Consider the following 18,067-nt stretch of genomic DNA (forward strand, 5'->3'; position numbering starts at 1 on the left):
CACATAAGCAGGACGTAAGTGGTGGAGCCAGGTCAGCCTGACCCCAAAGCCCAGGCTCTTTGACAACACCCTCTCGCAGTTAGAAAGGAAATGTGTCAACTCACAAAGCTTACCTGTGATAATAAACTTCGTCCGTGGGCCAAACCCATTCATGATAATTACTTACGTTCTACTTAAGTCCTTTATGAAAATCCACATGTACACAAAACCAAATCCCATTGTAATATTTGCACAATGTTGTCTATGCTGGTTTTTGCCACAGGGATCTGTTTTAAAAGCTCTCCTAAGATTTCTAAGTCCAATCCCCATCATATTACTGTTTTTATTAAACTTTCTTAACTATTATTCCAATTGAAGTGCTTCTTTCCTTCCCTCTATTATGTTGAAAAATTCCATTCTTCTGATCCCTACTTATGATGACATTTTGTTGCATCACCAAGGAGTTTTGTACAAGAATTCCACAGTGACTGAGACGTATCAAAAACTTTAGACTAAAGTGGCATCTCTGAGTTCTTAAAATTCTAGGGATCTATGATGGCCTGTGATTCAAAAGACCAGCCTTCTGCTCCTGGTGCATTTTGCACAGAACAATTCTGTGGCTGAGAAGTAAAGTGAATGAAAGGCTTTGGGATTTCATTTGTTTGAAAACAATAGAATTTAGTATAAGTCAACCAAACATCCCTACAAGAGCTGAAGTGAGACCAAAATTAAACAAGATCTGAAAAGCGATTTGAGTAAAAATGCTATTGAAGTAGAGATTGTAATTATTATTATGGCATTATCAACATTATCTTCATCACTAACAATTCGTTTGTGATGATTGTGGGCTCCCGTATGATATTTTAATCTTGTGGCACCAAACCTTGCCCTTAATAATAGGGATTCAGTCTGCAATCTGGAGTTGGAATAGGGATTGCAATCTGGAGTTGCAGTTACGTCTGTGGTAACTAAGCCTGAAGACTTGTCCCTTCGTTTGCATTCCACTTTGCTCTAATAAGCCTGGATTTCTCAAAGCCATAAACCGAGTAAACGTGACTTTCATGCACTCAATTAATAGGCAATCACTGTTTTGTCTTCTCCACTGCATTCCCAGTGTTAGGAAAATCAAAGGGATCATTGGCTAAAGCTTAATAATATACAGTCAGTGTATGAAAATGCTTCACTTGTGTTGTCCAACCAACTGGCTTTTTTCCCTAATCAACAGCACAATGTATTTGCATTCCAAGTTTTCACCAAAAATTTCAGCCTCAAACTGACATCTTTCCAGCCCATGTGGGAGGTCCAGCTTGAAACTCCTGGCAGTGGGCTTTCAAGGCAGAATGACTAGAGAGATGACAAGATGCTTGTCCTCAAATCCTCCTATTGCCACATTAGATCACTAAGCCTCACCTGCCTGACAATATCCACTGAGGGTCACTGTCTGTGGATGACAGCGTTGTGATGCCCATAGCATTGATGCAGTGGTGGTATAATATGGGTTTGCTGAAAGACCATTTCTTCCATCTTATCAAATGGATGTTAAAGGCAACGTCCACTTTATTACTTCATTTTCCTCCAGAGAAATCATGCTTGAAGTCCTTTTCTAAGTTTATCATGGGAAAAACTTGTCCTATTTGAAATTTTATTCTGCTTCATTTCATCGGTTAATGAAAACTATGAATTCCACTTCATTTCTCCTGTTACCTCTGAGCATAAAATTTGACCCTGTGTTTTTGCTAGATAATCACAGATCTTTTTTCTTCTGCTTTCCTTGGTGGTTCTTTTGTTTTGGTTTTTTGGTTGGTGTTGTTTTTTCTGAGGAGTATTAGCCCTGAGCTAACATCTGTTGTTAATCCTCCTCTTTTTGCTTCAAGAAGATTAGCCCTGAGCTAATATCTGTGCTAATCTTCCTCCACTTCAGACAGCTGGTTGCTGTCACAACATGGTTGACGAATGGTATAGGTCCCTGCTTAGGTTCAGAACCCACGAACCCAGGACCCCAAGCAGAGCACGCTGAACTTAGTCGTTATGCCATGGGAGTGGCCCCCCTCCTTAAGGATTTGGATCTTCTATTTTTATCTCATGCTTTGACTGGACAGGCATACTTTGAAGGTATGGTACATTCAGCTCCACATCACCGCAATAAAGCAAATCACACAATTATTTTGGTTTCCCAGTGCACATGTAATTTGTCTACACTATTCTGTAGTTTATTAAGTGTGTGATAGCATTATGTCTACAGAAGTAATGTACATGCCTTAATTAAAAAATACTGTATTGCACTACTCAGCCATAAAAAAGGACAAAGTCGTCCCATTCGCAACAACATGGATAGACCTTGAGGGTATTATGTTGAGTGAAATAAGCCAGACAGAGAAAGACGAACTCTGCATGACTCCACTCATAGGTGGTAGTTAACATATAGACAAAGAGAACTGATCGGTGGTTACCAGGGGAAAGGGGGGGTGGGGGGAGGGCAGTGGGGGTGAAGTAGTGTACCTACAACATGACTAATAATGATGTACAACTGTAATTTAACAAGGTTGTTAACTATCAGAATCTTAATTAAAAAAATACTGTATTGCTTAAGAATGCTAATGATCTGAGCCTTCAGAGAGTTGAAATCTTTTTGCTTGTGGAGGGTCTTGCCTCAGTGTTCGCTGCTGAATGATCAGGGTAGTGTTTGCTAAAGGTTGTGGTGGCTGTGGCAATTTCTTAAAAGAAAACAGCAGTGAAATTTGCTACATCAACTGACTCTTCCTTTTACTATCAGTTTTTGGGTAGAATGTGATGCTATTTGAAATCCTGCATTGTCATTTCAACAACATTCATACCATCTTCACCAGGAAGAGATTCCATTCCAAAATACCAATTACTGTGCTCATCCATAAGAAGTAACCGCTTGTTGATTACAGTTTTGGCATGAGATTGCAGCAATTCACTCACATCTTCAAGTTTCACTTCTAATTCTTGCTCTATTTCTATTTCCACCACATCTGCAGGACTTCGTCCACCGAAGTCTTGAATCCCTCAAAGTCATCCACGAGAGTTGGAGTCAACCTTTCCCAAACTACTGTTAATTCTAATATTTTGACCACTTTCAATGAATCATGAATGTTCTTCATGGCATCTAGAATGGTGAATCCTTTTTAGAAGGTGTTCAACTTACTTTGCCCAGATATATCAGAGAAATCACTATCTATGGCAGCTATAGCCTTATGAAATGTATTTCTAAATAATAAGAGTGGAACGTCAAAATTACTCCTTGATCCATGGGCTTCAGAATGGATGTTGTGTTAGAAGGCATGAAAACAACATGGATTTCACGGTACATCTCCATCAGAGCTCTTGGGTGACCAAGTGCATTATCAATGAGCAGTAATACTTTGAAAGAAATTTTCTATTCTAACAGTCGTTTTCAACAGTGGGCTTAAAATAGTCAGTAAATCATATTGTAAACAGGTGTAATGTCACCCATCTTTTGATATCTCATTTATAGAGAACAGGCAGAGTAGGTTTAGCATAATTCTTAAGGGCCCTAAGATTTTCAGAGTGGTAAGTGAACACTGGCTTCAACGTAATGTCATCAGCTGCATTAGCTGCTAACACAAGACTCAGGCTGTCCTTTGAAGCTTTGAAGCCAGACACTGACTTCTCCTCTCTAGCTATGAAAGTCCTAGATGGGACCTTCTTCCAAAAAAAGGCTGTCTCATCTACATTAAAATATGTTATTTAACATAGCTACCTTCATGAATTATCTTAGCTGGATCTTCTCCATAACTTGCTGCAGCTTCTACATCAGCACTTGCTGCTCCACCTTGCACTTTTATGTTATGGAGACGGCTTCTTTCCTTAAACCTCAGAAATCAACCTCTGTTAGCTTCAATCTTTTCCTCTGTAGCTTCCTCACTTCTCTCATCTTTCATAGAACTGAAGAGAGTTAGTGGCTTGATCTACATTAGACTTTGGCTTAAGGGAACCTTATGCCTGGTTTGATCTTGTATTCAGACCACTAAAGCTTTCTCCCTATCAGCAACAAGGTTGTTTTTCTTTCTTATCATGTCTATGTTCACTGGAGCAGCACTTTTAATTTCCTTCAAGAACCTTTCCTTTGCAGTCACAAACTGGCATAAGACTTGGCTAACTGGCACAAGAGCCCTAGCTTTTGTCATATCTCGGCTTTTGCTATGCCTTCCTCACTAAGCTTACTCATTTCCAGCCTTTAATTTAAAATGAGAGACATGCAGCTCTTCCTTTCACTTGAACACTTAGAGGCCATTGTAGGGTTATTAACTGCCTTGATTTCAATATTGTTGTGTCTCAGGGAATAAGGAAGCCCAAGGAGAGGGAGATGGGGAAACAGTCAGTGGAGCAGTCAGAACACACACAACATTCATCAATTGACTTTGCTGACATATATAGGCCCACTTCACGGTGCCTCTCAAAACAATTACAATAGTAACATTGTAGATCACTGATCACAGATCACCATAACAATAATAATAATAATGAAAAATTTTGAAGTATAGCAACAATTTCCATAATGTGACTCAGAGAAATGAATTAAGCATATGCTTTGGCAAAAATGGCGCTGGCAGAGTTGCCTAATAGAGGGTTGCCAGAAACGTTCAACTTTTACAAAATGAGGAATGCCTCTGTTTGTGTATTTGATTTCAGGTCTTCTCACATAGATTTCGGAAATAGGCAGTTTAAATAAATGACAATTAATTTGTGCATTATAGCTTGTTTCTTTTTCAGCCCCAGAGGTTGATAGATTAGTAAGGTCTAACTTAATATGACATGAGAGGTAGGAGAATATGTTTGCAAATCTCAGCTCTGTGATATAGACATAAAATATGCAGAATTCAAACAGACTGAAAGTGCCAGAACATAAAGAGAGGTTTTCTTTCCCAAAACTATCGCACAGAAAACAGGGGTCGCCTTATGTCTCAGTCCTTTTACAACATTTCATGTTAAAAGATGCTCTTCTAATACTCTGCTGTCATCAAAAACTACTACTTGGACAAGATCTCCACCTTTAATTGAGCTCAATTAAAGCTAGTTTTAGAGCAAGCACTGGTGAAAGAAAATAAAGAAATTTAACATGGATTTGGTAAATATTATTTGGGAATAAAGCTTGTACAGTTTATGCTTATGTTGCATATTTATAAAATAGAATAAATTAAAGAGTTGTTTTCCTTTTATTTGCAAATGGATAATTTTCTCTTTAGATAAATATCTGGTGACATCATCCCACAGGGATCACAAAACTGGCACTCAGCCCCTGAGATGACCTAGAATGTCGCTCTAAGGTGGGTGTTGCAGGTGTATGTGAAGAGTCTGAACAAAATATTTAATGAAATATGAGGGCAAAAAGAGCAGTGATTATCGGGGCTGGCCCCGTGGCCGAGTGGTTAAGTTCGCGCGCTCCGCTGCAGGCGGCCCAGTGTTTCGTTGGTTCGAATCCTGGGCGCGGACGTGGCACTGCTCGTCAGACCACGCTGAGGCAGCGTCCCACATGCCACAACTAGAAGGACCCACAACGAAGAATATACAACTATGTACTGGGGGGCTTTGGGGAGAAAAAGGAAAAAAATAAAATCTTTAAAAAAAAAAAAAGCAGTGATTATCAACTGATACTTATGTTGATATAATTTTTAACTCTGTAGCTATAATCTAATTAAAAATCAAATACTATACGTGGATATTTGACTTTTATTTATTTGACTATAAATTAATATATTCAATATGCAAAAGCCTCTCCTTCTTTTTCTTGCAGATGCTTCTACTGGAAAATGAGAGATCACCTTATATTCAGGCTAATAAATTTGAGATAATACTTATTATATTCTAATAATTTTTAGAGACTTTTAATAGTTAGTCTTAGAAATTGAAAGGTTTTTCCAAATACAGACCATTCCTTCCTATGTGAACTGTAGACTAGATGGTAATTAATGCATTTATATGCACTCCTGATTTCATAAAGACCTCCAATGGTGGTAATTTGAATCCTGGAGAATTGACATTTTTATCACTGACCATGTTGGTAATTTCCATATTTAATTCCATTTAATATTCGAAACATCCACTTGAGATGGTTGTTTCATGGATAGAATGAATGGACGGAAAGATATCAAAATGTTAACAGATTCCTATTGATATATACATTTAATATTTTGTTTATTTTTCTGTGTTTCCCAATTTTTTTCATAATGGGCAAGTATTATTTTAATAATTTAGTAGAGTTATAACAAGTGAATCAAAATTTATTTACTGAAGGATGACTGGTCAAAAAGTGATAAATCCTGAATCAGTGTCCATATTTTCCCTGTCCCACTCTTCTAAAAACATTTGAACATATACTCACTTGGAAAATAAAGGACTAGAAAGCTGGTTTTTAATCTATGAGTTCTCTGTTTATATGATCACAACCACTAAGGAAAACAAAATTCTTACTTGCTTTCATTTTTTCAATCTTTTAACAACTTTGTGAAAATTCTTTGAAAACTTTCTCTTCAGTGGATCTAATGATTAAGAATATCCTTGTGAGATATTCTTCCTCATTCAGGCAAAATTTCATCTTTAAGGCTAATGAAGACTGATTAAATTTACTGGACTGAACTTAGAAGAAACAAACCCATCTTGTGACATTCTTGAATATGGTTGCCCAGTTCAATGTTTTAATACTTGATGTTAGTCACGCTCTGACCAAATAATAAGTTTAGCATTGTTTTTTCAATTTTTCCCATTGGTTATTTTGGAATCAAATACATTAAATACCTAAATTTCATTACAAATCTTTCAATACAGAAATCGCAAATGGACCTAACATCTCCACCCTTAGGGACTCATAATTCATCTAACTAGGTAAATTTTTGTTAATAGCCTCCTAGCTATGGCTAGGAAGCCTCCTCTGCTGGGCAGAGAACAGCCTCCAAGGACATGGTTGGGGTTAGAATGCTTATCTACTAGGCTAGAAGCTTTTGGAATATTGAGACTTGTTCTATCTTTATCTTCTTCCATCATTCATCTCCAGAGTCCAGCTCAGAAACTGTCTTCAATGACTGTTTGCTGACAGAATCAATAAGCAAATGAGGATGTAAAACCATGCAGACTCTTTTCATGGACTTTGGAGCTGAAATGGCTTATTGAGCTTACAAATTCCAGTAAACTGGCCCATCTCTAGGAAATTCATCAATTGTTGCGATGGCATAAATTTTGACTGATTTTAGCCTACCTCTAAGAAGCTAGAGTAATAAGTGAGATTTATTGATCTTATATAGTCAGTTACTTTAAGAATCAATGTTTGGCACTGCTGTTAGGGATGAGATGATAACCAATAAGATAGGTTTTGTAGGTTACTGGGAGAAAAGAACACTATGTAGGATCTCAATATATAGAGAAGAGGTATTTAATAAAAGTGCCTCTCAGCTAAAGTATTGTTAACAAGAAAAGTATCATGAACCAGTAACATAAACAATAGTTTACAGACATAGTCCAAAAAATATCTTAATTTCTAGCCTGAGTCAATAATTTTTTAAGTGTGTATTTTAAAAGTGGAATTTCAATCTGCTTACAATCAGGGATATGAACAAACCATTTATGAAGTAGTTTTGTTTTCATGTATAACAGCTAGTAGTTGCAAACTTGCTATTCATATGCTAAGGTCAAGTATGTGGCAGTCAGATAAGAGTCATCCTAAACTGTTTTTTCTAAAACGCATCTACCAGTTTTTCATTACTAGAGTAAGAAACAGAAAAAGGTTACTTACCAGAGGGAGTTACTATGAGCTTAGTCCCTTTTCCAAATATCTTCATCCAGTTTGCTGTGTCACACTGGTTACAGCTTCTACAAAAACTCAGCCTCCTCCTAAACCTGATGATGTACCTATGGTTAAAAAACTGTGTACTGGTAAATTGATCTTCTGGGTTCCTTTGGGAGTCCTTGAACATAAGTTTTGTGACATCAGATATTATATAAGTTGTCCTCAGATAAATTGACCCAAGCGTCTGTTTTCCAAAAAGTCTGTAATCATTGAAAAGCACTGGTGGAAATGGAAAGAATAAGAGCAGACTAAGAAGAGATCAGGCCCAACTGGTCAACCAATTACTTTCCTAAATTACTAGGAAAAACATTCAGAGAAATAGGATACATATATTTTTTTTATTTCCAGGTGTTCAATTGTGTTGAAACTGCTCAGAGATCACATCAAAAGGAAGGCCCTTTTGTTCTCACAAATACCAGGGCTGCTTCGTTAGCAATTTGGGAATGTATTTCTGAAAGGAAGAAACTCTTCAGTAACTGAAATGGAATGATGCCAATAAAAATAGACTTGAGAAATGTGAACAAATTTCTTCCTTTTGTATAAAGCCACTTTTACCATTTGGCAATAGGATTGCTTACCCAGCAATGCCAAATAGAAAATAATAACTGTGATGACATTCTTTTTCATGGTATAAAAAAAGAAATTTATGGAAGTCTATCTTGTATGAAATAATAGATTATTTGAACTAAATTTCAAATCACATTAAGTATTCTTTTGTGATTACAGAATGTGGAACTAGAAATCAACTGTAAGAATAAAGCTTGGAAAGTTACAAATATACTGCTGAATAACTATTGAATCAATGATGAAATCAAAGGAGAAATAAAAAAAATACCTAAACTGAGGGGCCAGCCCCGTGGCCAAGTGGTTAAGTTCATGTGCTCTGCCTTGACGTCCCAGGGTTTCACGGGTTCAGGTTCCATGCATGGATCTAGCACCACTCATCAAGCCATGCTGAGAGCGCATCCCACATAGCAGAACTAGAAGGACTTACAACTAGAAAACACAACTATGTACAGGGGCACTTTGGGGAGAAGAAGAAGAAAAAAAATAAGATTGGTAACAGATGTTAGCTCAGGGCCAATGTTTAAAAAAAATAACCACTAAATTCAAATGAAAATGAAACACAACATACCAAAAGGTATGTGATGCAACAAAAAGTGGTAGTGAGGAAACTTTATAGCAATATTGGTCTACCTCCAAAACAAGAAAAAGCTCAAATAAACATTTTAACGTTACACCTACAAGAAGTAGATGAGGAAGAACAAATGAAGTCCAATTTCAGTAGAAGGAAAGAAATAATAAAAATGAGTGTGGAAATAAATGAAACAGAGATTGAAAAGATAATGGAAACGATCAATGAAAGTAAGAGTTGGTTCATTGAAAAGGTATACATATTTGACAAACCTTTAGTAGGCTCATTAAGACAAGAAGGTAGAGAGGCCGGCCTGGTGATATAGTGTTTAAGTTCCTGCACTATGCTTCAGTGGCCCAAGGTTGGTGGGTTCAGATACCGGGAAGAGATCTATACACTGCTTATCAAGGCATGCTGTGGCAGATGTCCCATGTATAAAATAGAGGAAGATGGGCACAGATGTTAGCTTAGGAACAATCTTCCTCAACACACAAAAAAGGAAAAAAGAATAAAGGGAGAAAGCTCAAATAAACAAAATCCAAAATGAAAGAGGAGAAATTAAAACAGATACCACAGAAATACAACCGATTATAAGAGAATACTATGAAAAGCTATATGCAAATTGGATAACCTAGAAGAAATGGATAAATTCCCAGGATCATACAACCTTCCAAAACTAAATCAAGAACATATTGAGAATCTAAATAAAACAATCACTTGAAAGGAGATTGAGGGGCCAGTCCGGTGGCACAGCAGTTAAGTGTGCACGTTCCGCTTCTCGGCAGCCCAGGGTTTGCTGGTTTGGATCCCAGGTGCAGACATGGTACCACTTGGCAAAGCATGCTGTGGTAAGCATCCCACACATAAAGTAGAGGAAGATGGGCGTGGATGTTAGCTCAGAGCAGTCTTCCTCAGCAAAAAGAGGGGGATTGGCAGCAGTTAGCTCAGGGCTAATCTTCCTCAAAAAAAAAAAAAAAAAAAAGGAGATTGAAAGTGAAATAAACCCCACCCCCACAAAAAAAGTCCAGGAGCAGGCAACTTCTCTGGTAAACAATACCAAACATGTAAAGAATATTCAATACTTCAATATCTATCCTTCTCAAACTTTTCCAAAAAGTTGAAGAGAAGAACCTTCTTAACTTATGTTACAATCTCAGCATTACCCTGATTCCAAAAACAGACAAGGATGACACAAAAAAAGAAAATTACATGGCAATATTGCTGAGCAACATAGATGCAAAAATTCTCAACAATATATTAATGGATTGGATACAACAATACATTAAGAGATCATGTACCGCTATCCAGTGGGATTTCTTCCAGGGAGGCAGGGGTGGTTCAACACCCACAAATCAATTAACATGATACACCATATTAACTAAATGAAGAATAAAAATTATAGGACTATCTCAATAGATGCAGTGAAAGCATTTCACGAGACCTGGCATCCATTAATGACAAAACCTGTCAATATAATGGGTGTAGAAGCAAAATACCTCACCATAATAAACACCATATAAGGCATGCCACAGCTAACATCACACTCAGTTTTGATAACCTAAAAGCTATCTCCCCAAAATAGGAATAAGACAAGGATACCGACTTTTATCACTCTTATTTAATATAGTATTGGAAATCCAGACCAGAGCAATTAGACAAGAAAAGGAAATAAAAACTATCCCAAATCTAATGAAGAAGTAAAATTTTCACTAATTGTGGATGACATGCTTTTATATATAGAAAACTCTAAAAACACCAAACAAAGCTCTTAGAAATAACAAATGAAAACAGTAAAGCTGTAGAGTACAAAATCAAATATAAAAATAAGTTGTGTTTCCATACATTAACAATGAACTACTTGAAAAAGAAAACAAGAATACAATTCCATTTAAATTGCAACAAAAAGAATAAAATACAGAGGAATAAATTTAACCAAGGGATAAAGACCTATACATTAAATCCTATAAGTCACTATTGAAAGAAATCAAAGACATAAAAAAATGGAAAGATGTTCCATGCTCATGGATTGGAAGAATTAACTTAGTTAAAATGTCCATATTATCTAAGCAATCTACAGATTCAATGCAATCTCAATCAGAAGCTCAATGACATTTTTCAAGGAAATAAATAAAGAATCCTAAAATTTCTATAGAACAACAAAAGACCCCAAATAGCCAAAGCAATTCTGAGAAAAAAAGAACAAAGCTGGTGATATCATACTCTTGAATTCCAAATCTACTACAAAGCTTTTGTTCAAAACAGCATGGCACTGGAAGAAAAAGAGACACATAGATCAATGGAACGGAATTGAGAGCCCAGAAATAAAACCACAAATGTATGGACAGTAATCTTTGACAAAGTTCCAAGAATGTATATGGAGAAAGGAAAGTCTCTTCTGTAAATGATGTTGGGAAAACTGGACAGCTACATGCAAAGGAATGAAAGCAGACCATTATCATATACCATACTCAAAAATCAACTCAAAATGAATTAAAGACTTGAATGTAAGACCTGAAACCACAAAGCTCCTGGAAGTAAACATAGGCAGTACATGCTTTGACATCACTCTCAGCAGTATCTTTTTGAATACCATGTCTCCTCAGGCAAGGGAAACAAAAGAAAAAAAAAAAAATAGGAGTACATCAAACTAAAAACTTCTACATAACAAAAGAAACCATCAACAAAAAGAAAAGACAACCCACCCACTGGAAGAAAATTATTGCAAATTATATTTGAGATAAGAGGTTAATTTCCAAAATATATAAACTGATAAAACTCAACAACAGCAAAAAGAAAAACCTGATCAAAACATGGGCAGAGGATATGAGCAGAAATTTTTCCAAAGAGGATATACAGACGGCGAACAGGCACATGAAATGATGTTCAATATCACTTATTATCAGGTAGATGAAAATCAAAACTAGTATGAGAGCCAGCCCTGATGGCTTAGTGGTTAAATTTCAGCACTCACCAGTTGGGCTGTCCGGCCTCATTTTCCAGTTGCGGAACCACATCACCCATCTGTCAGTTGCCATGCTGTGTCTGAAGCTCACATACAACAACTAGAATGACGTACAACTAGGACACTATGCACTGGTGCTTTGGGGAGGGAAGAAAAGAGGAAGATTGACAACAGATGTTAGCACAAGGCAAATGTTTCCTTGCACAAAAAAAAATACTGTGAGATATCACCTCACAATCATCAGAATGACTATTTCTAAAATATAAAAAATAAACCCCATGTATTGGAGAGCAGGTAGACAAAAGGGAACTCTCACACACTGCTGGAGTGAGTTCAAATGGTGGCACCCAATATGGAAAACAGTATGGAGATTTTTCAAAGAATTACAAATAGAAGTACCCTATGATCCATCTATTTCACTTCTGAGTATTTATCAAAAAACCCTGAAACATTATTTGAAAAGGCGTATGCACCCCTGTTTTCACTGCAAAATTATTCACAATAGCCAAGACTTAGAAGCAGCCAAGTGTCCACCCACAGATGAATGGACAAGGAAGACGTCGTATATATACACAATGCAATACTACTCAGCCATAAAGAGGAAGATATCATGCCATGTGTGGCAATATGGATGGAACTTGAGGGTATTATTTTAAACAAAGTAAGTAAGAGAGAAAAACTGCATGATTTCACTCATATGTGGAATATAAACAAACAAATAAACACATAGAGGAGAAGAACCGATTGATGGTTACCAGAGGGAAAAGCAGTGAGGGGAGGGCAAAAGGGGTGAAGAGGCACATATATATGGTCACAAATAGAAACTAGACTTTTGGTGTTGACCACAATGCAGTCTATACAAAAGCCAAAAAATAATGATGTATACTTGTAATTTACCCAAGGTTATAAACCAAATTGACCCCAAAAATAATAAAAATAATAAAAAGTAAGTAAAAAATAAATAATAAAAATAAATCTCAGCAAATAGTAAAAAAAAAAAAAAAAAAAGGGAACTGGGTATTGCAGCCACTATGGGTAATACTTCCTGTCTATACAAGTTAGAAAAAGAGACCTTCAAGCCTAATAAGCCACCGTGGGCACCCCAAGCATGAATTTCATCTCTAACTTGGGAGATGGGATCAGTAGGAATCAGGAGAGAAAACAGATTTTGTTTTTAAAAAAGGCAATGTTGTTAGAGAAAATGGGGTCAAGACAGAGAGCATTACAGACATTTCTGATCACCAAATTTCACCTGGTCTGTCCCTAAGTACTCAATAATATGCAGGTGGTTTAATACTTTGAAATGTGAATTCTTTCTCAAATAAATTTTAAAATAAAATTCAAAAGCCACAAATGTTTTCTACTAGACAATTGGAGGACTTCAGAAATGACATAGAAAAGCATATCGAGGATCCAATGTCCAGAGACGATCACTTGAAAGTTGCCCACTCCTCTGAACCCATTTTCAGAGCTGGAAAACAACCACACTCAAGACAAAAGAGTCAACATGGATTTCAGGGGGGCCTGGCAATTGTTTGAATTGTGATTTTACAAGATGACTCCTAGGTTACAGACATCAATTTCCCACAGTGCTAGGACATGTGGGGAGCTGGGTGATAAGTACGATATATGAAAGTAGTGATTTTGAAGATTTTCTTGGATTTTCTTCAGCATTCGTTAGATAATATAATGGTGCTTCTATTACTCAGAGTCATCGTGTCTCACCCACTTCAGATATTAAGGACAATAAGTTAGGCCAAAATCAAGAGGATCTTTCAGGCATCCAAGTATAAAAAAATCCCCACCCACTAGGTAACGTGAGCACCACAATAGTAATCAAAATATTCATCTCAGGGCTGGCCCCGTGGCCGAGTGGTTAAGTTCGTGCGCTCCGCTGCAGGCGGCCCAGTGTTTCGTTGGTTCGAATCCTGGGCACGGACATGGCACTGCTCATCAAGCCATACTGAGGCAGCATCCCACATGCCACAACTAGAAGGACCCACAGCAAAGAATATACAACTATGTACCGGGGGCTTTGGGGAGAAAAAGGACAAAAATAAAATCTTAAAAAAAAATATATATTCATCTCAACTCCACAGACATTGCCTGAGTCCTCACTATATTCGGTGCTACACATTCTAGTAGATGCTTCCAGTGTTTCTATGAATCAGCAATTTAAACCACCATTCGATTGGCAAAGGTCACTTAGGACAGGGCTGGTTTCCTCTGGCTGGTTGCCTTTGGTAGGTGTGGTCACAGTGTCCTTGGGGAAGCTCAGCTCAGCCCAGAGGAGAAGGGCAGGAGGAGGAAATGACTCCAAACATGGACTTGTTTTTCCCACAATAGAGTTGGTTTGCTCCTAGCTTAAGCCCATTGTCCTCCTCGATGTGTGTAGGTCAAAGGGACTATAGATCCATGATGGGAAACATAGATTTGAATTGACTTGGGATGACTACTTGCAAGAGTCTTCTCAGATCTAGCTAATCTCTCTTTAAACTGTAACAGTCAGCCACTCTATGAGAGATATGGTGCTAATGATGAGGATTTTAGGCTGGTTACTTTTAAAACTGCAGATGAGAAGCAGGCTCCGAGGACTGGAATTTTGCTTGCCCTTTTGAGAGACATTTGCATTTGTGAAGGAACGGGGGATGACCTTGTAGGGACCTGAAATTGCCCACCCCTGGATATGTCTCTTTGGCATTGGGATTGTTTGGGGCTGATTGCTTTTGATAAACTGGGACAGGGAAGGAGGCTCTGGGGAATGGAACTTGCCCTTGTTGGGACACCTTTACATTTGTAAGGTAAATCTCTATCTGTAAAAGGTGCCTCCCTCTCTGTACCAGGAAGAAGAAGACAGATGACCTTGTCCCTAAAAAATCTTAACAGGGAAGGCAAGAACTTAAATTGATTGCTGTCTGACAATCTCATGTAACTGATTTAGGGTGGTGGCTTCTAACCTTTCTAACCTTTACTTAATCCGATTTGATTCTTGTCTAAAAGTCATGGGATCACCCAATGACCAGACCCCACCTGCACTGATACCATTTTAACTTTTTTTTCATGTTATTTCCTTTGTCTTGTAAAGAGATGACTTACATACCCATGCCTTATAAAATTAGCCCTAACCCTCAACTCGGGGCAGCAGCAGTGGCTCCTCCTGCCCGTGGTCCCTGTCCCCACGCAGCAGCCTGACTGCCCATGGGTCCTGTCCCTGATGCGGGGTCGGTGAGCCGAGGAGTCGAAAGAAAGATTTCTTAGACTCTCAAGATCTGGCAGTAGTGCTCTTTTATTTAGAGAATAGTGTGGAATAGCATGGGGACAGGACCCATGGGCAGTCAGAGCAGCTGCTGCTGCCCCCGCTGGCATGGGGACAGGACCCATGGGCAGTCAGAGCTCCTGCTGCTGCTGCATGGGAACAGGACCCATGGGCAGTCAGAGCTCCTGCTGCTGCCCTGAATTGAGGGTTAGGGCCAATTTTATAAGGCATGGGTACGTGACTTATTTTTACTGGAGAAAAGAAAAGATGATGTAAAAAGTCATTAAATGATTTCAGTGCAGATGGGATCTGGTTATTGTGCGGTCATATAACTTTAGATAGGAATCTGGCCATAGAGATCGGCATGTAGGTGAGGATGCCCTGGGCTTCTCTCCCTGGGGCGGTCCTAATTCATACCATAAAAAAAGTCCACTGGGTCGTATAGTTTGGCATGTAGGCCAGGTCACCTTGGGCTTCTCTAGCTGGGGCAGCCTTAATCCACATCATCCCCATGCCAGCGGGGTCAGCAGAAGCGGTAGCAGCAGCAGCTCTGACTGCCCATGGGTCCTGTCCCCATGCTATTCCACACTATTCTCTAAATAAAAGAGCACTACTGCCAGATCTTAAGAGTCTAAGAAATCTTTCTTTCGACTCCTCGGCTCACCGACCTCGCATCACTAAGTCCTGGTATACAAAGGTGTGTGGGTCATGTGCATGTGTGCAAGTGTGTGTGTGTGTTCCTGTAGGCGCATGCATGATAATTGTCGTTTTCTTTGTTTTTTATCAGCTAACATTTACTGAGCTCTAACAATGTTCCACACACTGGAAAAAACACTTAGTCTGCATCATCTCAGGAACTCTCATATCAACTCATAAGGCAACTACAGGACCTCTGTTTTACACGTGAGGAGATGGGCTAGAGAAGCTCTCAGCCAGACACACAGCTACTAAGTGTCAGAGCCCAGGTCAGACACGGATCTCTCTATACAAGAGAGGTGGGTCCTAACCACTTTGCTTTACTGTATGTGTAGTCAGATAACAGCAGCACAGCAGGAGAAGGGGGCTCTGCAGGAGCAACCTGCAGCCTTAACAGCAAGGTGAGATTTGCAATGTCTGCTGTGACAGTGGCTGGCTCAGAGGAGTCAATGAAATGCTTGCTGTTGGATGAATGAAATCTTAAGCCAGAAAATGAGCTACTCCTCAAACTCCAACCCAAAGTAGACTTTTACGTGGACTCATGAAGTAGCAGTGTTTAACACTTTTGTGCAAAATGAAATATCACCACTCCAGAGCATGCATCTGGTATATTCTCATTGCAGTTGGCCATACTAGTGGTTAGATTATGCTGTGTTTGTTAGATTTTAGTCTCTAGGAGAATGAATGGCATTTAATCGAATATGCAGCTTTTTAATACAAGCAAAAAGGTAGATCATAAAAATAGCAAAGTTATGCCAATTAAGTAGAACAAAAGAAGTCACAGAAATGATGTGGTGTACATATCTTGGTAGAAAATAAAATAGAGCAAGTGAGGGAGGTTGACCCAGATGAATAACATGGGTGCCATGGGAAAGCCTGTTGGGGAGAGAGTAGATTCCAGAAAAGACCAGCCTGATCATTTGCAACTACTTGTACACAGCTTCCTCTTGGAGGAAATAAAGAATTTGGCAACTCCATACACAGTGACCCACAGGAACATTTATCTAGAAAACTGCATAAAAGCATACAGGTGAAGAAACACTGAACATTTACTGACTGACACGGCTCTAATGTCTGCCTCTGTGCACCTCCCAGAAGGCACAACAGTAGGTGACTGAGTCTTCTTTCCCTACATTGCGAATGGTGAGGGTAGACGTAGAAGTTTCAGGTATCTTGTCTACCTCAAATTTGCCCATCAGAACACCTGACTCCATCCTGACAGTGTTGTCAGATGAAACCCACTGCAGGGGCTACAGGGCTTGACCAGGGCTTTCCTGATACCAATATGCGGACATCGTAGAAATTGTTACAGCAGATAACACACATTCCAGGTTGGTTGATTTGATAGGTCTTTAGTACTGGAAATTGTTCTAGATGACCTGCACCATGCACTCCCTGGAAGATAAGGGAAGGAGAAGAGTAACAAGCATAAACTTAGAAATTTTAGAAAATTAGCATATTAGAGAATATCTGTCTAATGGAATTTGGAGGAAAACAACTTACAAGCTCCAAGGACTGCGAGAGGTAATGCTTGGAACAGTGAAAGCATATCTGAAAGAACTTCGTTTTCCTCCAGGGCAGCCTGCAACCCCTGCTGAAAATAGTCAGACCATTGTGGCCTGGCTGACTCCACCAAGTCAAACCTCCCACTGGGGAGGGTGAACATGGCTCCCCTACCTCATTGTGAAGGAGCGTCCTCACCACTGTTAGCACCTCCACTCTATGTGAAGAGAGTAGGGCAAGGTCTTCCACCTTAGATCATACCACACGGTACAGACGGCCACCACAGAACTCTGAGAGGACTCATTTATCTAAAAAGTGTTCATGAGGCTCCCATTATGTGGGAACATTGTGTTAATTTCTTTGGATGTAATAAAGATGCAGTGATGTGGCACCAAACGTGAAGAGCTGTCTAAGGGAGCGATGGCTATGAGGTAATGCTGTGATCTCAGTGCTCTCTCATTTCTCCCACTGCCTGTCACAGGATAAATCCTCAATAAGCCCAGCGAGTTGTCAGGCCAGAGTTGGTGAGAAGAAAGGAGGGTGGTCTGTGCTGTGTTAGACATCATTAGGCCCACAGAGAACTTCTGACACCAGCTGGCAAGTTTAGTTCATCAATCTGCTTCCTTCTTTTCCGCTACCCACACACCCTACGGCTTAGAGTGGTATTGGCACCTCCAGGAGTCTGAATTATCCATTCTGGTTTGTTTGCTT

The 18,067-nt window shown here is 38.9% G+C and overlaps 1 gene segment (V, D, J or C); it reads right to left on the bottom strand.

The window, feature by feature from the left end:
- The window catches only part of LOC103544596 (T-cell receptor gamma chain C region DFL12-like), a 49,823-nt gene that overhangs the window by 19,415 nt on the left and 12,341 nt on the right, over positions 1-18,067 (bottom strand). Inside the window, 1 exon segment of the C gene segment in view lies at positions 7,751-7,814. Coding sequence covers positions 7,751-7,796 — 46 coding nt within the window.

Source organism: Equus przewalskii, chromosome 4 (assembly GCF_037783145.1).
Source record: "Equus przewalskii isolate Varuska chromosome 4, EquPr2, whole genome shotgun sequence".
Lineage (NCBI taxonomy): Eukaryota > Metazoa > Chordata > Mammalia > Perissodactyla > Equidae > Equus > Equus przewalskii.